Here is a 23,379-nt window from a genome sequence, read left to right on the forward strand (position 1 = left end):
CCAAAAATAAAAACAGGTATAAAGGACATTATTGGGACAACTGGGGAAATTTGAATACAGACTAATTATTGGATAAGAGGATCATCTGTTGAATATCTTGAGTGTGATCATTGTTTTGTGGTCACTTAAGAGAATGTCTTTGTTCTGAGATGCCTGGTAAAGAGTTTAGGGGCAAAGGGGCATGAGGTCTGCAACTTTCAAATGGTTTCAGAAAAACCTCATATGTCCCTGTGTAGAGAGAGAAAAAATTGTGGCAAAATATTAATTGGTGAATCCAGGCACGTAAGTCATGGGTTATCTTTGTTTTCTTTTTTTGGTGTCAACCGTGAATCACACCTAGATCCTATTACTTAATTGAGGTTTGGCAAAATAGTGACATGCTGTCATTCTCTCTTCATTTAGTAGCCCAGATCTTTGTATGGCATGCAGATTAAATGCTTAATTACCCTTTATCTACCAGTATCAGAAAGACTTCTTATTCTTAATGGTGATCAGACTGTCCTTCTTTAGCCAGTGAGAGACTCTTCATGTTGGCTCTTGGGTCCTTTTAATGTGACCTCAGTAGTCTTGGCTGGCTTCCTTACTTTCTGGTATGACAAGGTGATCCTGGTTCATCTTGGACCTTTCCTGCCCCAGATCATAGTCATTTCTCTCGGGAGCTCTGGTTCCCTTTAGCGGTAAATTAAATATACCTTTTTAAAAATCCCTTTTGGGTTGCTGGATTATGTCTATTTTCACAGGAAGGAATATGCCTGTTAACTGGGTATTTACAGTCTTTAATGGCATGGCACTTTTTCACGTGATTCATAATTTCTGTCTGTGAGCTCACCTTCCCCAAGAGTTTTACCCCCCAAGTGCCTTGAACACCCAGAAGGCTTCTCATGCCCCAAACCCCTTTTTATTGTGGACTAGTTAATGGGGAGAGGGCAAGTAAAGGGACAGCATGGTTTATATCCCATGTACTTCTTCCGTATTGTTTGAATCTTTTACGAGAATGTATTTCCATGTTGACTATAGAATTATAAAGGGCAAGAGACCTACAAACCCCAGATTGGAGAGCGAGAATGTGAGAAGACTGTTGACCTGTCCAAAGCAGGAGTGATTACTTTGTTTTCATTTGCTTTTCCAGGATCTGTACCCAGCTCTGAAAGGTGTAAACACAGTCTTCCACTGTGCATCGCCCCCGCCATCCAGTAACAACAAGGAACTCTTTTATAGAGTGAATTACCTTGGCATGAAGAATGTCATTGAAACTTGCAAAGAGGCTGGGGTTCAGGTAAGGGGAAAGCTGTAGTGAGTGCTGTCGGGAACGTGTGTGGCTCTTCCTAAGGGTTCTTGCTGCCTTCCTGGGCCTAGCCAGGGTTGCTTCTTAAAGTACTGTGAAGATCTTAGAAATTCAGCCCTACAAGTCACTAGGTATTATGCAGGTCTTCTTGCCAAGGCCAGTTTGAATTTTAATTTTCTAACTGCGTCAAATGGACCATCTGAGGACCCTGAGACCTATCAGTCTTTGGTTAAAGGGCTATAAAATTAAGATATTGTTTATATATTTTGTTATGATAAATATACATAATATAACATTTGCCATTTTAATCATTTTAAATGTTAAAAAATGCCAGTCCAGTGGCATTAAGCACGTTCACAGTGTTGTGCAACCGTCACCACCATCCACCCACAGAACTTGTTCATTTTCCCAGACTGACACTCTGTTCCCATGAAACACTAACTCCCCATCCCCCTCCCCAGCCCTGGCACCCACCATTCTACTTTCTGTCTCTATGAACTGGGCTACTCTAGGAACCTCGTATAAGTGGAATCACGCGGTATTTGTCCTTTTGTGACTGGCTCACTTCACTGAGCACAATGTCTTCAAGGATCATCGATGCTGTAACATGTGTCACAATTTCCTCCCTTTTTAAGGCTGAAAAATACCCCACTGCATGGATGGACACATTGTGTTTCTCCGATCCTCCCTCAGTGGACATCTGTGTTAGTTTCACCTTTTGGATATTGTGAATATGCTGCTGTGAACATGAGTGCACAGATATCTGTCCTAGTTTCTGCTATCAGTTCTGTCGGAGATAGACCCAGAAGTGGGACTGCTGGATCATACTATAATTCTCTGTTTAAACTTTTGAGAAAGTGCTACACTATTTCCTAAACCTTGCTTATATTTTAAAAGAAAACAAACTGAGTTTACTTTTAGCCAATAGAAACTTGTTATAACTCAGACCTGAGGGGATACGATGCTGCATTGTTATAAAGCCTGTTCTTTATGAGCCCCAGGGTGAAACTGCTCCCTATCAGTGCCACCTGCCACAGGACTGTGCAAACGAGAGAAAAGCCTGGAGAGGGGGGTGAGGGGTTCCTCTCCCAATAACCGTCCTTGGTACTGATGGCCAGTCCCCAGCTTCACCAGCTGGCCCAGCAAGAACAGGTGGGGAGGGAGCTCTTCTGGGCCCCATGCCCTGGAAAGATCAGTAATGATAGTGACCCCTATGCTTGGCAGCTGACAAGACACTTTGCTCTGTGGCAGTTATCACCTAATTTGCTCCTCGTTAGGTAAACAGGTGCTAAGTGATGTCTCTTTGCTAATTAATGAGAAAGGTGGGATCCAAAGCGGATCCTCTGATGCCAAATCGCAGACTCCACACTCCCCCATGCTTGCGTAACCATCCTGTTCAAGGGAAGGAGCCAGGCATAGGAAAAGGTGGGAGAACAATGCAGCACGCACACACTCAGGCCAGTGCTCACGAAACAGTAGGGCCGGTGGGGTTGCAGCGCCCAGGGTGCCCATCCTCGGCGCCACTGCCTTCCTTCTGGACCTGCGGTGGACACTGTTCTGACTGGGGCTTTACCATTTCTTCTCGCTCCACGTGCAGCCAATATAAGGTGGTGTTTGCATGTTATAAAACTTCATAAAAATGGTATCATATTGAACATATCCTCCTGCAACTTGCTATTCTCCCCAGTGTTAAGCTTTTTAGCTTTATCCATCTTGCTATAGCTCTAGTTCATTCAGTGAGGGGGCAGAATGCTAAGTGGGTAAGGGTGCAGAAAACGATTTTCCCTGTTGCATTTAAGGAATGTTTTCCAACACCAAGATCAAAAGATTGCTAAATGTGTTTTTTCCTTAAAGGTTTGAAGTGTTACCACTCTAAGTCTGTAACTCCGGCAGCAGTGAGGGAGAGATCTCATTTATTTTCCATACAGATAACCTGTCCAGCACCATTTCTTGTGTGGTCCACCCCTTCCCCACTGTTCAGCACCACCTGCAGCACGTGGTGGGGGTTCCATCCTCCAGGGGCCTACTCCTGGCTCTCTCTGCTCCACTGGCCTCTTTGTGCTGTCTTCACTGAGGTAGAAGTCTCAGTAGCTGGCAGGACAGGTCACCCCCACCAACTTCTTCAAAATGCACTTGGCTATTCTGAGCCCTTTGGTCTTCCACATACATTCTAGGATCAGCTTGTCGAGCTCCTAGGTAAAGTCTTTCGACATTGTTACTGTGATTTCATTAAGCCTGTAGGTAGTTTCTGAGAGAATTAACGTCTTTCCAATATTGAGTCTTCCTGTCCATAAATATGGATATTTCTCTATCTATCTTTTTAATGCCTTTCAATAGAGTTTTCTACTTTACTTCATGAAGGTTTTGCACCTCATTTTTCGTTATTTAATAATTTTATATTTTCAATTATTGCTAATGTATAAGAATACAGTTAAATTCTGTATATTGATTTTGAATTCAGCAACTTTGCTGAACTCTGACTCTAATATTTTCTGTATGTTCGCCTGTGTGTTCTGTGTAGACGTCTCTGTCTTCCGCAAATGATGGCAGTTCAGCTTCTTTTCCAATCATTATAAATTTTTGTTTGATTTATCCTACCGCTCTGGCTAGGACTCCCAGTACAATGTTGAATAAAAGTGGTAAAGATGTGATTCAGGCTGATGGTGTCCAGCATTGGATGAGCTGCTCTTAACCAGAGGGCTGGAAGCTGGGGACCCTCGTAAGAGAGCATCTCCCTTCAGCATAGCGTTTCTTACATGGCCGTGTGCGTGTGCATGCGTGTGTTCACATGGCAAGGTTGGTGCAGAATAACCAGTGATCTTTTTCAAACAGACATCTCCCTAGATGTGAACTATCCTTCCCCCATGGAGAATCACTCCTGTGTTAAGATACCAAGAAAAATGGAAATCTGTTCTATGTCTCAGGTGTGATGTGATAGAAAAAAATGTGAGATCTACTGTTTTAGAATCTAATACCATAATGTGTGCAGAATCCACATTGTTGCAAAAGATGGTGATCTTTGGAGTATTTTGAGAAGGCATGAAAAATGAAGGCCTTGTAGCAAAGAACTTGTACAGCGCCTCACATGCAAGGGTACTGAAGAGGGGCCATTTGATTCTCTGTCACACATGACCGTCGGGCTGTTTGAATAACAATAATTCCTGACTTGTGTCTTTTTGTTTAATCTTCCTCTGCCAGAAATTCATTTTAACGAGCAGTGCCAGTGTCATCTTTGAGGGCATCGACATCAAGAATGGAACCGAAGACCTCCCTTATGCCGTGAACCCCATTGACTACTACACTGAGACTAAGATCTTGCAGGAGAGAGTGCGTACCTTAGAACTGGCTGAGCGAGTGGGCATCTGGAGGGTTTAGATGCTTCAGAAAAATATCTAGGAACATATGAAGCTAGTATTCTGAGGCCTAACTACCTAAACTGGGAAGTAAAATTTGTGGGTGAAATTAAATTTTAAACATAACAGAATAGCTTCATGTGGCAAGGCACTGTTCAGAGTATTTTCCAGGAACTGCCTCGTTTAAACTTCACAGCAATTTGGTTAGAGTGCGGTGCTGATTAACACCAAGGTCCAGGGTTCGATCCCTGTACCAGCCAGCTACCAAAAAAATAAAATAAAAAATAAAAGAAAAAACAAACTTTACAATGATCCCATAAGTGGGAACTGTTACCGTCACCAGATTACAGAGGAGGACACTGATGCGCAGCGAGATTCAGAACCTTCCTGAGGCCGTGCAGCTACAGGTGGCCAAACCCAGGCAGTTGATCTCCAGAGCCTGCGCTCAGCCGACACCACACGAGCTTCCTCGCTTTGTGTGGGAATCAGAAGTCAGGAGCAATTCACAGTGATCCCAGGCATGCAGGCATGACTTGGGCTGAATGCACAAGGAGTGGCTTTTTTCAGCTGCACACACCTTCCTTGTGGTACTCTTGCTCACCGCCCTTATTTTTTAAATAAACAATGGAAAGATCTGGCTTTATTTCAAGGAAAAGTACTTTTCCACTTGGCCAACCAGCTTCATCAAGTGCCACCTGATTTTAGTGTGGCTGCTGGAGCTCTGGAGATCCTGACAGCTGCCAGATCCAGGTCGAGGACGTCACCCTGAGGCCCTCCTGAGCTGCAGACTGGGGTGCTCCTGAGCTCCAGACAGCTCGCTTGGGTAGGGTAGCTGAGAGCTTACCTCGCCCAGGTGTTTGCAGTGCATCGCACCTGCTGAGCTTTTCTTTCAAAGCCAGTACTTACTGAACTGGAGCTCAGCACTGGACTGGCGTGAGGCCCCCTGTGCTGCCCAACAGCCAGCTTCCTCCTGACTGTAAGAACTTCAGTTATCCCGGAGACTTGCGCACACTCCTCCAAGGTGCTTGGGACTCCCACCCAGGGCTTGAGCACATGTAGGCTCAGGAGCTTCAAATGGCAGCCTTGGCCCAGACCATCTGTGTCTTGTTCACATTGACTTTTGGGTCCTCAACTGGAAATAAGCAAGGCCTATAAATGACTCCAGCAGTAACTCATCTGGAGCCTCCTTTCAGGCAATGAATACCCGCTGTTGGCTTTAAAACCTTACTCATAAGAGACCAAATGTGGTGTTGATCTAGGACCCCTTCAGCTCTTCCCTTTAATAATAGAAATAATCCTTCATAGAGGTCATTGGAAGACTTATTTAGTCATTTCCCCCATTGCCACAGGGACCAGAGGCTGGTGGCAGCTCTGGGAATCTGTTGAAGAGGCAGCTTCTCCATTGTTGGACAGCTCTGATCATTATAAACTCAATCAGCAAATAGCTCGAAATTGCTGGGACCAAAACACACACAAGCATGTTGCCACCATAGGGTAGAAGTCGTAGGTGACATGATACAACGGTAATTATACTTAAAAAGTGTATGTGCATTTACTGAACCAGTTGACACGGGTCATCTCGTTCAATCAGCAGATAAGCCCCATCAGGGTAGGTACCTTTGTGATCTCCATTTTTACCAACGATGTCACAGATTTTTCCGGAAGTTTTGTTACTTTTGAAGCAAAACCTGTTTCTGTATACTTTAAGCTCTTCAGTTCTAGTTTGTCCATTAAGCCATACAGAGGATATCTCTTCTCTCTGCCTGACAGTAGTAATGGGAAGAGCAGCTGCCGCTTCTGGAGCCCTTGCTTAGTAACTGCTCTGTGGCCTTTCCAAGTATCAGCTCGTTTCTCTCGCTCCCCAGCTGCTGCCCTGTTTCTCCCACGACATGGCCTTCAGCCCCTTCACCTTCTCAGACAGCTCTTCTGGGCCCACTTGGATTTATCAGAGTTCTTGCCTAGGAGGTGGTACTCAGAATTGACAGGAACAGCCCAGGCCTGGTGGAAACGTGCAGTCAGCACATGTGGCTTAAGTCAGGAGCCCCTCTGGTGGCAGCAGCCTCACCGGAGGCTCACGGCTAAGTTGTTAACTGGAACCCTCGGATCTTTTCCACAAACTGCTGCCAAGGCACATCTTTTCTTGGCTGTATGTGTGCATTTTAGCCTTTGAACCCAAACCAGGCCTTTCTCTTTGATGTTACTGGCTCTTCCCCAGCTGCCTCTCCTGTGTTTTCAGATTGTGGTGGGTCAGGGAGAGAGGATGGGGATAGAGAGGTGGCCTGGAATTATATCAGTGATTGATGTGGGCTGTCGGGCCATGACATCTCGACCAGCAGAGTGCGTCGTCTGTCTGGCCCCAGCGAGGGGCCGTCTTGGCTCAGGCCAATGAGTTTGCAGTGGACACATTCTTTCTCCTGCTCTCTTCTAGGCAGTCCTGGGTGCCAATGATCCTGAGAGGAATTTCTTAACCACAGCCATCCGCCCTCATGGCATTTTCGGCCCACAGGATCCCTATTTGGTCCCCGTCCTCATCGAGGCAGCCAGGAAGGGCAAGATGAAGTTCATGATTGGGTAAGTCAGCCCTCAGTGCCTCTTCTCCACCCCTGTAACAAGGGTCCCTCACACTGAGAGGGCACTATCTCAGGAGCCAAGCAGCTCTGTAGCTCTTTCCTTATGTGGCTCTCTTAATCTGTTCAGGCTGCTATAACAGAAAACCTGAGACTGGGTAGCTTATAAACAACAGAAATGGATTGCTCACAGTCCTGCGGGCTGGGGCGTCCAAAATCAAGGCGTTCACAGATTCCGTGTCTGGTGAGAGCCTGTTTCTCATGGATGGTGCCTGCTATGTGTCCTCACATGGCAGAAGGGTAGACAGGCTTCCTCAGGCCTCTTTTATTAAGTAATTAATTTTTTTTTTTTTTTTTTTTTTTTTTTTTAAAGATGACCGGTAAGGGGATCTCAACCCTTGACTTGGTGTTGTCAGCACCACGCTCTCCCAAGTGAGCCAACCAGCCATCCCTATATAGGGATCCAAACCCATGGCCTTGGTGTTATCAGCACCACACTCTCCCGAGTGAGCCACGGGTCAGCCCTTCAGGCCTCTTTTATAAGGGCACTAATCTCATTCATGAGGGCTCTACCCTCATGACCTAATCACCTCCCAAAGGCCCCACCTCCTAATACTCCTTGCACTGGGGATTAGGTTTCAGTGTATGAGTGTTGGGGGGACACAAACATTCAGACCATAGCGGTGACCTTCTCTACTGCTCTCTTATCCATTTCCTGTGGTAGCCATAAGAAATCACCACAAACTTAGTGCTTAAAGCAACTGAAATTGATTCTCTCACAGTTCTGGAAGTCAGAAGTTCAAAATCAAGGTGCTGACCTGGTGAGTTCCTTCTGGAGTGTCTAAGGGAGAATGTGTTCCAGGCCTGTCCTCCAGCTTCTCGTGTCTGCTGGCAATCCTGGTCATTCCTTGTTTGCAGATACGTTACTCCTATCACTGTCTCCATTTTTACATGGCTGTCTTCCTTGGTTTCTGTGTCCAAACTTCCCTCTTCTAACAAAGACATCGGTTGTTCGATTTAAGGCCCACCCTACTCTATTATGACCTCATCTTAACTAATTACATTTGCAAAGAACCTATTTCCAAAAAAGGTCACATTCGCAAGTTCCAGAAAGATAGGAGTTTGGGGAGAGTATTTTCAACCCAGTGCACCCTTGCAGGTAGTCTGGGAAAATATTTGTGTCCCTGTTTGGAAACTGAATGAAGAAACTGAGGCTCAGAGGAGAAGCAGTTGGGCCAGGGTGAAGGGCCACGGCTCGATTCTCCTGGTGTCCAGGTGGGGGTGCTACATTCCTCCTCCAGGAAAGCGCAGGTGGCGCCTCTGCAGGTGACCACATTTCTTTCTTCTCTCCTTTCTTTCTTTTCCCCCTCTTATTCCTGTGCCTTGCCTTCCCGTTTCTTACTCAGCCTCACTGCTGCCCTGACTTATCACTCTGAGGGATTACAAAGAGACTGGTAGGAAAATGTGAGACCAGAGCAAGGCGTTGGTCCAGTGTATCCTGGGAAGAGCTGCTGCCCAAATTGGAGCTGAAGCAGACCACACCAGTGTTGGCCGTGCTGGAATGCGGCGGGCAGGGATTCGAGCTTTCATTGGTTGACCTGTAAATATTCTACTAGCCCTGAGGGCCCCAGGAGTCCTGGCCCACTGCACGTCTTTAACCATTATAAGTGTCTAGCTGTACCAGGGCCTGACATTGTCAAGGCAGGTAGCAATGTTCTGCAGGTAGCTGTCTCTCAAGTGCTGGGCCCACGTGCAGGAACTCCACTGGGCTTGCAGCTGAGCATGCCCAGCACAGATTGAACCATTCCTTGTGCACCTGCAGAAATGGGAAGAACTTGGTGGACTTCACCTTCGTAGAGAATGTGGCCCACGGACACATCCTAGCTGCAGAGCACCTCTCCCAAGACGCGGCCCTGGGTGGGAAGGTAAGGCACCTGCCTCCCAGCTGGGCAGAGCTGGCCCGCCACATCCTGCCTGCACCACTGCCTTTCTTCGGCTTCTTCTCCCTGCCATTGGGTTTGCTAGCACATTGCCCCTTGTGCCGAGATCGAGGCCTTCTAAGGGAGAGTGCGATATCATTGCAGCATCACGTGACTTGGGGCCCAGAGCCGATGAGCTGGGATTGGACAGAGACTCAGGACCTCTCCTTCCACTCCCCAGGCCTCCATGTTCCTTGTTTCTCACCCCTAGCTTTGGAATCCCCTTGTGGCTTGGTCCTCTTATATTCTCCTAAACCTCTGCTATTTTCCCACCTGTAACTTTTAGGACGGTTGGGAGTAGGGTTGGTGTGGCTTTTGGTTTAGAACAAACATAGCATGTTGGAGAAATGTAATATGATCCACTCATTGCATGTGAAGATAAGATGGGTTTTACTGTGATTAACAGTGTACTGACAGTGATTACATTAAGGAAGCTTCACTTCAAGTCCTGGCCCGTAGAGAAAACTTTCATTGCCTGCCCTCTCTACACCGCACCGCTGCCCACTTGCGGAGTTCAGGAGGCCCATGAGGATGCAGTCTGCATGGCCTTTGCATACTCGTGTGCCTCACTTTTGAGTAGCTCTGCAAAAGAGCTGGGCCAGCCAGGCAGGCAGGGAGTGGCCGCTGGTTTCCCAAAATATCAGCTCTAGGCTGAGCGAGTAGCTTGTGGCTGAGCTCCGAGTTCTGAGCGTGACCCTTTCACCCCTCCAGCCAGGGAGGTGTTTCTAACATCTTGTTCTCTCGCCAGGCATTTCACATCACCAATGATGAACCCATCCCTTTCTGGACGTTCCTGTCCCGCATTCTGACAGGCCTCAATTACGAGGCCCCAAAGTACCACATCCCCTACTGGCTGGCCTACTACCTGGCCTTCCTGCTGTCTCTGCTAGCGATGGTGGTCAGTCCTGTCATCCAGCTCCAGCTCACTTTCACACCGATGCGGGTGGCACTGGCTGGCACATTTCACTACTACAGCTGCGAGAGAGCCAAAAAGGTCCTGGGCTACCGGCCGCTGGTCACCATGGATGACGCCGTGGAGAGGACCGTGCAGAGCTTTCAGCACCTGCGGAAGGTTGAGTGAGGCATCCGTTGACTGAGCTCTCTCCATGCATTCCCCAGCCAATAAGTCTTTCCCCTGTGGACCAAGGACTAACATCCTTCAAACGAGTTCCTTCTGAGCTGTGAGTCCTCCTGCTAGTGAGATGAGAGCACAGCCTGCCCCTTCCATGACTCTGAGGATGGCAAAACAGCAGACACTTCCTCTTTCATAGGATTGGATTTGGATTTCTCAAACCAGGCAGCTTCATGTTTTACTGTTTTGTTCTTCTGTCTCTGTGTATCTGTCTCCCCTCTCTCTCTTCTGGGTTCCTTAGCATAAAGACCACCTGTGAAGTCAGCCATTTTGTTACAGTGTCCTTGTACATAATCAAGGACACGGTAGGGAGAGGCAACCCATCTGCTAATTGAGGCAGGGAACCATTTCTGTGCAATTAGAAGCCTGTTCAAGGAACTACATCTTAAAAATGTCCTAGAAAAAAATCAGAAGATGTAAACACATGGGTGAGACTTCATATGTACATTGCGTATCTGCACAATTTGGAGCAAAAACTTAAAAAAGCTTAAAACAACTGTAATCACCCCCCAGTCCCTAGGGAGAAAACTTCTGGTCGATCAACTCCTTACATGCTTCCATGTTCGCTCTCAGGTACTGTCAGCATGCCTGCCTGCATTGTTTTTTCATAAAACATTTAATCAACAGAGTCCTGTTGTCATTTTTAGTGGCAAGGTGATCTGGCCCTGTGACATGCTGTTTAAGCTGTTTAGCTCCTCTCCTGAGGTGAGACATCAGGCTGGTTGGCAGTAAGCCAGGGAGGAGAGAGCCTACTTTAACTCTTCGGAGTTCGGGCAGAAACTCCATGACGTGATCCAGAAAGGGCTGGATCCTTGTAGCTCGTGCTCATAGAATCCTCCAGGCCAGTTTCCAAAGGGCATAGCACATTTAATAATTCAGCTTTTTCTGTTTTCTGGTGATGGTCTGCCTACAGAGCCTGGTTTCTTCTCAGACTAATTGAAATGTAATCTTAAAGAGTTCTGTTTTCTTCTCTGCATTTGTCCCAGGGTGGGGAGGCATCTGGGGATACCAGAATAAAGTGAAGGCATTGTACGTGCGGTGCAGTTTGTGTTATAGGAGTGTTACCCCTGACTGAGGAGAGGCTGCACTTGGCTGACAGGGCAGAGCACATACAGTAATGGAGTTAAGAAACAACCACAGGCCCCTGTGATACTGGGCAGAAAATGATCCACACACTTAAGACCATGTGGGGTAAGTTCAGAGGAAGGAAGGAAACGTGGCTTCTGCAGAGGCGGTGACACATTGAGCTGAACCTGGAGGGATGGATACACAGGCAGAAGGTGTAAACCCTACTTGGCATTTCACGCTAAAGAAGTCAGTCTCCCATTCAGTTGCTTGTCGTGCATAGTTTAATTAGCATGTTGTGTTTTTTGGCGGCACATGAGATAACGCTGTGTCTTAGATTCAGCGAAGGACAAAAGTGACCGACCTGGTGGGGTGGGGGGCAGGGAGCATGGGAGGTCAGTCAGCACAGATGTCAAGCTCAAGGTGATGAGCTTTATCTTTTAGGCAATGGAGGGCAAGAACCGAGAAAATCTTTCCAGCTGCCCTATGTGGAGCCTGGGGGACTGGATAGGAGGTAACGAAGGTCTGAGCAATGACAGAGCAGTGGAGTAGAAATGAAGCCTTAAATGGAAGCTCCTGGAAAGGACTCAGAGCTCAGTGCCTGATTTCCTACGGGGAGTGAGCGGGAAGGAGGCCAGGCACAGAAAGGGGGGATCCGCTGCGGTGGGCTGCCAGAGAAGGGTCTCGGGCTGGAGGAGCGAGGCTGGCAGACCTGCTGCCCTGGGCTCCGTCCCTACAGCTGGCTCAGGGAAGTGCTAGCAGCTGTCGTGGAAGCAGACACCCTCCCTGTCTGGTGAGTGCTTTGGTCACTCGTATTTCCCGACACTCCTGACCCAGACCTATCTCGTCCCCTACACACAGACACACTCATTCGGAGAAAGTCCATCGGCCAGGAAACCACAGCCTCGGTACCCCTGAGAGCTCATCAGGTCACAAGTCCTGGGGGCCATCCCCACCTGTTTCTTCCCTGACGGTGGGAGGCCTTGCAGCACACGGCTTACAGTGGCACCCTGGAGCATGGCCCCAGGCCTGGGCCTCTCCCCCGGGGCCCGGACCATCTGAGAATCATGGCCAAGGGAAGGCAGATCTCTCCCAGCTTGGGGACAGCTAAAAGCCCATTGCCAAGTCCTGCACATCCACTGGGGTGATCTCTCATTGCAGTCCCTCTTCCTTCCCCATCAACACCGACCTAGTTCAGCAGCTGGCCCCGTCTGCACCTAGGTCAGGTGTACTGGGACAGCCGAGCTGATCTGCCTGCCTCCTCTCTTCCCTTTCCTCCCATCGAGCCTCTCTGCCTCCAGGGTGTCCTGCCTAAAACAGACCTAGATCCTGGCTCTCTGCCGAAAGTGCTTCAGCGGGTCCCGACTTTCTCCCAACCCACCTTTCGAGATTTTTCACTGGGCTCCACTCCTGCTGTGTTGCAGCCCAACTGAGCCACACTTTCCTGCACACGTCCTGTCATACATATCCTTGCTCAGGTTGTCCTTGCTACCTGCAGTGTCCTCTTCCCTATGTGTCCTGGTGTTCAGAATGGCCAGCTCCCTTTCCTCCAAAAGCCTGGCCTGATCCTTCAATTGGGAACCTTCTCTTTTCCCTGAATTCCCAACCTGTGGCTCGTGATCTTTGCCTTGTTTTGTTCCCTGCTCACCCTCCAGGGCCAGGAGCTCCTTGAGGTCAGAGCCAACCAGTGTCCCTACAGCACCAAGTGGGTGCTCAGGAAACATGGTAATCACTTCCCCGGCTTGGAATCCTAGAGCAACAATGGTGACAAAACAAAACAGCCTAGGCAATGGGGATCAGAGCTGTCAGCAGGACTGGGTTGGAGCAGAGGTTCTAGAACTCGCTTTCATGTGTAGATTTGGGAGGTATGTGAACTCCATAAAGTGGATGCAGCCTTTGGGGCGTCTGTGAGTGTGTGTCTTTTGATGGGAGAGGGCACGTAACTTTCACCAGCTCTTCAAAGAGGACTGTGGCCTAACTAAAACTGGAAGCCTGTGGGGTCCGGGCCAGAGCTGTGGGGAAGCCTGCTTTCAAAGTGGGGTCCAGGAGAGACAAGCTGAGGGGCAGAGGACTTCCTGGTGTCCCTGTGTGCAGATGTTCCTGGATTGGGAAGGGAGTGGCCAATGCACCCCACGTTCCCCATTCAGATTCAGGGAGACCCTTCCATTCCAGTATGCATCACTTTTCATCAGTACTGCCTAGTCATTGATCATGAAAGGCTCCAAATGATGGAGCCTTCCCTTTGCCAGCTTGGCCTCTTACCCACTCAGCCCCCGAAGGTTTCTTCACACCTGCTGCTTTGGCCCAGAGAATTTTGTAGAGAACATTCTCGAGTGACCTGGTTAGGGGAGAAAAGGAGGAAAGGGAGCAAAGGCCTCTCAGCTTTTGTCCTGTACCGCAGCCTGTCTCCCAGCAACTCTTTCAAGATGCCCACTACAGCAGGTCCTGGGAGATGCGCATGCCACCGGCTTTGTTCTCCATGGGGAGGGGAGCAACACCAATTCAGAAAATATTAATGGGCCCATGATATATCCAAAGGGATACAGAAGTGACCAAGATAGAGCCCTTGCCCTCAGAGCTCACAGTCCCACAGAAGAAATGAAATGCAGAAATTAATAACTCGGTGCTCCTTGCCTTAAGAGCAGGGGTCAGCAAACTATTTAATTCGGGGTCAAATCCTGCTTGCCACTTGCTTTGTTAATAAAGTTTTATTGGTACACAGCCACATCCATTCATTTATATATTGTCTATGGCTGCCATTTGCTACAATGGCAGAGTTGAGTACTTATGACAGAGACTGTCTGGCAAACTAAGCCTAAAATATTTACTATCTCACCCTTCACAGAAAAAGTTTGCCAACCCTGCTTAAGAGTGACTGACAGGCCAACAAGCACATGAAAAGATGCTCGATATCACTAATCATTAAGGAAGTGCAAACTGATGCCATAATGAGATATCATCTCATACCCGTTACAACAGCTACTATATAAAAAAGTGCTGGCAAGGGTGTGGAGAAACTGGAACCCTCGTGTGCTGCTAGTGGGAATGTAACATGGTACAGCCACTGTGGAAAGCAGTGTGGCCTTTCCCAGAAATACTAAACATAGAACAACTGTGTGATCTAGCAATTCCACCTCCAAGTACATACCCCAAAGAATTGAAAGGTTGTTGGTTTTTTTTAATATTAACATTTTATTTATTTATTTATTTTTGTTTAAAAATAATTTAATATCACCTTCTCAGTACACCCTTCCCCCCCCATAGCCTTTTAACAATTTGGGGCATAGTCATCCAAACCTTTCTCTGTGGTCGCACATATTTTCTTCTATTCTGTCTTTCTGTTACTTTTCTTTTCTATTATTATTATTAGCAAATTTGTTATTACAAATCATAATTATTTTCTATGCCCCTTACATGACCAATCACTCCCCAACCTTCCTCCCTCCCTCCCCCCGTCTCTAGTATTCTTAGGTTCTTCTCTTCTTCTGGAAGGTCAACACATTATTGTGGTCTTTTTTTTCTATCTTGCTATCTATCTCTCTTTCTTAGCACCCAGTTATGAGTGAGGACATGTGATATTTCTCTGTCTGTGCTTTGCTTATTTCACTCAACATAAGTTTCTCCAGGTTCATCCATGTTGCTGCAAATGGCAGAATATCATGATTTTTTATGGCTGAGTAGTATTCCATGGTGCATATATACCACATTTTCCTTATCCTTTCCTTATTTTCGTCCGTTGATGGACATTTAGGTTGGATCCATATCTTGGCTATTGTAAATAGAGCTGTTGTAAACATGGGAGTGCAGGTATCCCTTCCACATGATGATTTCCATTCCTTTGGGTACATACCCAGAAGTGGGATTGCTGGATCGTATGGCTGTTCTATCTGTAGTTGTTTGAACAAACTCCATATCACTTTTTATAATGGCTACACCAATTTACAGTCCCAACAACAGTGTAGGAGGGTTCTCCTTTCTCCAATTCCTCACTGGCATTTGTTATTCTTGGTCTTTTTGATAATAGCCAGTCTAACTGGACTGAGGTGACATCTCAGTGTGGCTTTGATTTGCATTTCCCCAATGCTTTGTGATGTTGAGAATTTTTCGAGTGTCTGTTTTCCATTTGTATATCTTTATATGAGAAATGTCTATTCAGCCCCTCTGCCCATTTTTAAATTGGCTTACTTTTTTCCTTACTGTTGAGTTGTTTGAGTTCTTTGCATATTCTGGATATTAATCCCTTCTCAGATGGATAGTTTGCAAGTATTTTCTCCCATTCTATAGGTTGTCTTTTTTATGTTGATTGTTTTTAGTTGTATAGAATCCCACTTGTTTATTTTTTCTTTTGTTGCCTGTGCTTTTGGGGTCTTATTTATAAAATCTTTGCCCAGTCCTATTTCCCGAAGTGTTCCCTGAAAGCAAGGTTTTGAAGAGGTATTTGTACACCCATGTTCATAGCAGCATTACTCACAATAGCCCAAAGGTGGAAAGAACCCAAGTGTCCATCAATAGATCAAGTAGTCCATCCTACTTGGTTTTCCCAGTGTCCACAGAGGTCCCATCGGTTTTGTTTTCCAGTCTGAAATCACTGCCTTCAGGCTGTCAGACTCAGTAAATAAACTTGCTCTTCTGCGTATCCTAGTCTTGTTTCAAATCTGGGGGACCTGCTTATCTCAACAGGTGTAGAACCAAGACTTGGATTTTAACAGTGTGTGTGCAGGGGTGAGGCAGATATTTACATGCCAGAAGTTGTGCTGGATGTTCACGTGAAGGAAACTATTATCCAAGAATAATAAATTTATGATGGGAGGGGGATTCCTCAGTATTTTACTTGGGATTCTGTTCAGTGCAACAAGGAAAATATTAGGCCTCCAGATTGGAAAAGGAGAACTAAAGCTATTTTTCACAGGCCACAAGTTAGTCTGTGAAAAAGCTCTACCAATCTAAAAAAAATGCTACTAGAATTAATGATTGAGTTTAGCAAAGTTGAAGAATACAAGACTAATATACAAAAATTAATTGTAGATTTATAAACTTGCAATGAACAATTGGAAGTTACAATAGACAACAGTGTCATTTAAAATACCTTTAGAAAATAAGAATTATGTAGGGATAAAGCTGGCAAATAGTCACATTAATAAAAGCTCAACATCACTATTTATTAGGAAAATTATAATCAAAATCACAATCAGATATCTATACACCTATTAGAATGGCTGAAATTGGAAAGAATCATCTCACGTAAAGATTGGCAAGGATATAAAACAATGGAACTTTCATACATACCTGGTGAGAATATAAAATGATACCTTTTCGAAACAATTTGACAGTTTCTTAAAAAGTTAATCATATCCCTACAGTACAATGCAACCATCCCACTCTCAAGTATTTGTATAAACCTTTTCAAAATTGAAGCTAATCTATCACGACAGACAGATCAGTAGTTGCTTGGGAATGGTGATACAGGAAGGGGCTGGAGGGAGGAATTACAAAGGGTTAGGAGGAACCTTTTAAGGGTAATGGATATGTTTACTATCTTGACTATGGTGATGGTTTTCCGGAATTTTGAATAAAGCATCCCATTCCTTTCTGGCTTTTAAGGTTTGTGATGAAAAGTCTGATGTTAGTCTGATTTGGGCTCCCTTATAGGTGGCTTGGCGCTTCTCTCTTGCAGCTTTTAAGATTCTCTCTTTGTCTTTTAGTTTTGCCAATTTGACTGTAACATGTCTTGGAGAAGACCTTTTTGGGTTGAATATGTTTGGGGATCTTTGAGCTTCCTGAATCTGAAGATCTGTGTCTTTTCCTATACCTGGGAAGTTTTCTGCCACTATTTTGTTGAATATGTTTTCAATGCAATCTCCTTTTTCCTCCCCTTCTGGAATACCCATGAGTTGGATATTTGAGCACTTAAGGTTGTCTGATATCTCTCTTATATTTTCTTTAGTGTTTTTAATTCTTTTTTCTTTTTGTGTGTGTGCTTGTGTTATTTCAAACAGCCCATCTTCAAGGTCAGAAGTTCTCTCTTCTGTTTTTTTTTTTTTTTTTTTTTGTCTTTTTCGTGACCAGCGCTCGCACCGGCCATTCCTATATAGGATCCGAACCTGCGGCGGGAGCGTCGCCGCGCTCCCAGCGCCGCACTCTCCCTAGTGCACCACGGGCTCAGCCCAGAAGTTCTCTCTTCTGCTTCTGCAAGTCTGCTGGTTAAATTCTCTGTTGTATTTTCTATTTCATTGAATGAATTCTTCAGCTCAGCAAGTTCTGCTACATTCTTTTTCAGGGCATTGATTTCCTTGAACCTTTCTTCTTTCAGGTCCTGTATACTTTTCCTCATTTCATCGTGCTGTCTAGCTGAGTTTTTTGTATCTCATTTAGTTTCCTTAGAATTATTGCTCAAAATTCCTTGTCAGACATTTCAAGGGCTTCTTGTTCTGTAGGATCTAGAGCTTGAGAGTTATTACCCTTTGGTGGTGTGCTTTCTTGATTTTTCATATTTCTGGTAACTTTCATTTGGTGTTTAGTCATTGTGGCAAGGGATTTCATGGTCCACTTGTTCGACACTATTGTCTGGCTAGGATCCTGCCAGGACTGCCAATTTGGCACAGCTGCCTCAGTGTCTGTGGGTGGAAGGTTCGGGCCTCTCTGGTCAGTGCCCACTAACCCAATGTGTGTGTGGGGGGGGGGTTCCAGTGGCGACAATGCCTACCTGCTCGGTGTCACTGGTGCCTCAGGGCAAGTGGTTACCCCGGATCTTGGGCCTCTCTGGGGCATGCCTCTGTGGTCGGTTCCCACTTGCCCCCAAAAAACTTTTCTTTATCAAATTCAATATCCCTTCACGATAAAAATTCTCAACACACTAGGCATAGAAGAAAAGTGTCTCAACACAGTAAAGGCCATATATGACAAAACCACAGTTAGCATCATCCTGAACTGTGAAAAGTTGAAAGCTTTTCCTAAATGTACTGGAACAAGACAAGGATGCCCACACTCACCGCTCCTATTTAACATAGTACTGGAGGTTCTAGCCAGAGTAATTAAGCAAGAGAAAGAAATAAAGGGCATCCATATTAGAAAAGAGAAAGTAAAATCGTCCCTGCTTGCAGATGACATGAGCTTATATACAGAAAAACCTAAAGACTCTATCTAAAAACTGTTAGAGCTGATATAAGAATTCAGTTAAGTAGCAGGATATAAAATCAATACACAAAAATCAGTAGTATTTTTAAACACTGTCAATGAACTAGCAGAAAAAGAAATCAAGAATGCAATCCCATTTATAATAGGTACCAAAAAAAAGTAAAATGCATAGGAATAAATTTAACCAAGGAGGTGAAAGATCTCAACAATGAAAACTACAAATCAATTCAGAAAGAAATTAAAGAGGACACAAAAAGACAGAAAGATATTCCATGCTCATGGATTGCTAGAATTAATGTGAAAGTGATCATACTACCCAAAGTGATCTACAGATTCAACACAATCCCTATCAAATTACCAATGACATTCTTTAAAGAAAAAGAAAAGAAAACCTAACATTCATATAAAACAAACAAACAATAAAATCCCTGAATAGACAAAGGAATTCTGAGTGAAAGGAATAAAATGGGAGGTATCACACTACCTGACTTCAAAATATACTACAAAGCTATTGTAACCAAAACAACCTGGTACCAGCATACAAATAGATACATGGAAAATGTAATAGAATAGAGAACCCAGAAATAGATCCATGTACTTATAGCCAACTGATCTTTGACAAAGGCCCTGAAAACATAACATTGGGGAAAGAACAGCCTCTTCGATAAATCATGCTGATAAAACCGGATATCCATGTGTAGATGAATGAACCTAGACCCCTATCTTTCACCATATACAAAAATCAAGTCAAAATGGATTGAGGACTTAAACGTAAGTCCTAAAACTATAAAATTTCTAGAAGAGAACACAGGGGAAACACTCCATGATGTAGAACTGGGCAAAGATGTTACAAATAAGACCTTAAAAGCACAGGCAACAAAAGCAAAAATAAACAGATTGGATTTTATCAAACTAAAAACTTCTGCACAGCAAAGGAACCAATCAACAGAGCAAAGAGACAACCTCCAGAATGGGAGAAAATATTTGCAAACTGTGCATCAGACAAGGGACTAATATCCAGGAAATAGAAAGAACTCAAACAACTCAATAGTAAAAAAATAAATAACCGAATTTAAAAATGGGCAAATGAGGTGAATGGATATTTCTCAAAAGAAGACATACATATGGCCAACAGGTATATAAAAAACTGCTCAACATCATTAATCATTAGGGAAATGCAAATCAAAACCACATTTAGTTATCTCACTCCTTTACAATGGCTATTATTAAAAAGACTGAGAATAACAAAACTGGTGAGGATGTGGAGAAAGGGGAAACCTTGTACATTGTTGGTGGGACTGTAAATTAATGCAGCCATTGTGGAAAAGAGTATGGGGTTTTCTCAAACAACTGCAACTAGAACTACCATATGATCCAGCAATCCCACTACTAGGTATATACCCAATGGAATGGAAATTGTCATGTCAAAGAGACACCTGCACTCCCATGTTTACCACAGCTCTATTTATAATAGCCAAGATATGGAACCAACCTAAATGTCCATTGACAGATGACCAGATAAGGCAACTGTGGTATGTATACACAATGGAATTATATACAAACTACTCAGCCATAAAAAAGATCGAAATTCTGCCATTTGCAGAAATATGGATGAACTTGAAGAAAATCTTGTTAAGTGAAATAAGCCAGGCACAGAAAGAGAAATACCTTATATTCTCATTCATAAGTTGGAGCTAACAAACAAACAAACAAATAAAAAACAAAGAAAGAAACAACAATCACAAGAATATGCTGAACTTTCAAAAGGAGAGAACAGAACTCTCATTACTAAATGTGGGAAAGGGAAAGGGGAAGGGGTGTTAGCGATAAGTTGGTTAAGGGTCACAAAGAATGATCAAATTTTGTAATGATGATATATTAATTATCCTGATTTACTCATCACATATTTTACACAGGTATTGATATTTAACTCTGTATCCTACAAATATGTATAATCAATTATCTTTCAATTAAAAGAAAGAAAATGTGGTATATATACTCGAGGGAATACTACTCAGCCATAAAAGAGAATGAAATTCTGCCATTTGCAGCAGCATGGATGAGCTTGGAGAAAATTAAGTGAAATAAGCCAGGTACAGAAAGACAAATGCCACGTGATCTCACTCATGTGTCGGAGCTAAAAACAAACAAACAAATAAATAATGTATTGCACAGTTAAGAGGAGAGGGAAGAACTGTGGATACTAGAGGTGGGAAAGGGGAGGGAGGAAGGAGGACAGTGAGAGGCTGCTTAATGGACAAAAAAATACAGCTTGGTAGGAAAAATAAATTCTATTGGTATGCAGTTGACCCACGAATCTTTAATTAACCATCGTTTACTACAGGTTATCAAACAACTAGCAGAGAGGCACATCACAAAGAAATGATGAAGTTTTGCAGTGATAAAAACGCTAATTACCTGATTAGATCATCCCACATTGTATACATGTATTGAAATATAACTCTGTACTCCATAAACATATACAATCAATATGTTTCAATAAAAATTTTAATTCACTCACGTAACAAGAAGCAACAAGATCTTAAACAAAACAAAAATATACAGGAAGATCTTAAACAAATAAAAACATGCAATCAATACATGCCAACACCAAGATGACAGACATGTAAGAATTATCTGACAAAGATCTTAAATCAACCATCATAAAAATGTTTCAACACACAATTATGACCACACTTGAAACAAGTGGGAAAAATAAAAAGTCCAGGCAAAGAAGTAGCGCATACAAAGAAAAATCCAGTGAAGATTTCAGAAATGAAAAAATGCAATAAAACTCACTGGATGGGCTCAAAATCAGCATGGAGATAATGAGGAAAGAATCAGTAAACTGAAAGAATAGAAATTTCCCAGTCTGAACAACAGATGGAAAATACATTGATATAAAAATGAACAGAGCCTCAGGGACCTACAGGACTATAACAAAAGATCTAACATTCATGTCGCTGGAGTCCAGGAAAGAGATGAAAAAGAGGATGGGGCTAAAAAAGTTCCAAAATAAATAACGGCTGAATACTTTCCAAATTTAGAATAGCCATAAACCTACAAATTCAAGCAGCTCAATGAACCCAAAGAGTATAAACCAAAAAACAAACAAACAAACAAAAAGAAACCAAAACATCCACATCAAGACACACCACTCAAAGTTCTGAAAACTAAAGACAAAGAAAAAAAATCCTAAAAGCAGCAAGAAAGAAACCACACCTCAGTTTGTAGGATGATATGGACTGAATTGTGTCCCCCCAAGTTTTATGTATTGGAAGATTAATCCCGACTGCCAATGTTAAGAGCGTGGAAAATCCTATTACGATAATTGAAAGGAGGGGACTTAAAGAGGTAATTAGATTTTGAGGACTGTATGAGAATTAATCCGTTGGTGGGTGGTCATGGGTGTGGTTCGATGGCTTTAAAAGGAGAGCACATGAAAAGCCCCCTCTCTCTCTGTTGAAGCCATCCACCATTTCACCATGTGACACCCTGCATCACTGAAGTCATCACAAAGAACGCCCTCACCACAAGTGTTCCCTGCACTTTGGACTTCCCAGCCTCTGAAACTGTAAGCAATAAATATTGTTTCTTTACACATTACAGAGTAATACAGAGGGAAAACAATTCAAATGACAGTGGATTTTTCAAAAGAAATCACGAAGGCCAGTAGGAAAAACGCACATCTCTCAAATACTGTAAGGAAAGAAGAGTCAACACAGAATCTTACATATAGTAACAATATCCTTCAGGAATGAATGGGAAATCAAGACATTTTCTGATGAAGGAAAACTAATAGAATTTGTCACCAGGAGATCTGCCCTAAAATCATGGGTAAAGGAAGTTCCCTGAACACCGAAATAAAAATTATAAAAGGGTCAATGAGGAAATGGATCATCAGGAAGGAAGAAAGAACATAGTAAGCAAAAATGTGGGTAAATACAATAGACTTTCTTTCTCCCCTTGAGTTTTCTAAGTTATGTTTGACAGTTTAAGCAAAAATTATCATACTGATGTGGCTTTAAATGTATATATAAGAAATATTTAAGACAATCAAGTCATAAATTGGGAAGGGTAAAAAGACATGAAAGGAGGTAAACTGGTAAAATGTAAACAACAGTAGACTGTGATATTTTATATGTAGATATATGCATATATAATATGTATATTATTATGTATATATTCTATGCATACATATATACGACACTCCCATCCTTACAACAACAAAATGCTTGACAAACTGAAAAATTAACTACTTTTCTTACACCCATCAGAGAACTGAGATTGTAGGGCAAACCACCAACCCAAAATGTAGAGAGACAGGTACATACAAAGAGCCACAGGAAAGATCTGCGTACCTGGAGCAAAAGCCGCTAGAGCCATAACCTGGTAAGAATATCTGAATGGTAACTCTGATGAATTTCTGAAGGCTGAGTGTGGGGTACTATGAGAATAATAAACTACCTGGGGCTGCAGGCTTTAGGGTAAAGTCTGTGGGCTTTACCACAAACCCCAATAGGTTGTCAAAACGAAGATCTGAGAAAGATCTCCTTGTGGATCTGGCCGGGGGATGCAAAGAGGAACCATTGTGAAATAAACACCCAAGTTTTTCCACCTTCACCTCTGAGGTTGTGTACCCCATTCTGGCTACAAGAGAGGCTAACTGCACCGGAGACACTGATAGCCAAAGCTGAGGAAGAAAGCAAACTCCACAACAGCTGAGTTGCTCCTGGGCAGAGTAGATCTGGAGATGACCCAAACCTTCAGTGAAATCTCTGACAAAACCACAGTTCAACCACGTGTGGAATCTTGAGTTTCCTGAATTCCGCTGAGGGCCCTGTCAAGAGTAAGGGCACTACCC

At 43.9% G+C, this 23,379-nt stretch overlaps 1 protein-coding gene across 2 annotated transcripts in view; it reads left to right on the forward strand.

Annotated features, from left to right (window-relative positions):
- The window catches only part of NSDHL (NAD(P) dependent steroid dehydrogenase-like), a 28,634-nt gene extending 17,286 nt beyond the window's left edge, over positions 1–11,348 (forward strand). For both annotated transcript variants that reach the window (XM_063083974.1, XM_063083976.1), the window contains exons 4-8: positions 1,130–1,276; positions 4,484–4,612; positions 7,067–7,209; positions 9,028–9,130; positions 9,933–11,348. In XM_063083974.1, coding sequence (XP_062940044.1) covers positions 1,130–1,276; positions 4,484–4,612; positions 7,067–7,209; positions 9,028–9,130; positions 9,933–10,265 — 855 coding nt within the window. In that variant the 3' untranslated portion in view covers positions 10,266–11,348. The remainder of the gene's footprint in view (positions 1–1,129; positions 1,277–4,483; positions 4,613–7,066; positions 7,210–9,027; positions 9,131–9,932) is intronic.
- The last annotated feature ends 12,031 nt before the right edge of the window (positions 11,349–23,379 follow it).

This window comes from Cynocephalus volans, chromosome X, assembly GCF_027409185.1.
Source record: "Cynocephalus volans isolate mCynVol1 chromosome X, mCynVol1.pri, whole genome shotgun sequence".
In the NCBI taxonomy this organism is placed as follows: Eukaryota; Metazoa; Chordata; class Mammalia; order Dermoptera; family Cynocephalidae; genus Cynocephalus; species Cynocephalus volans.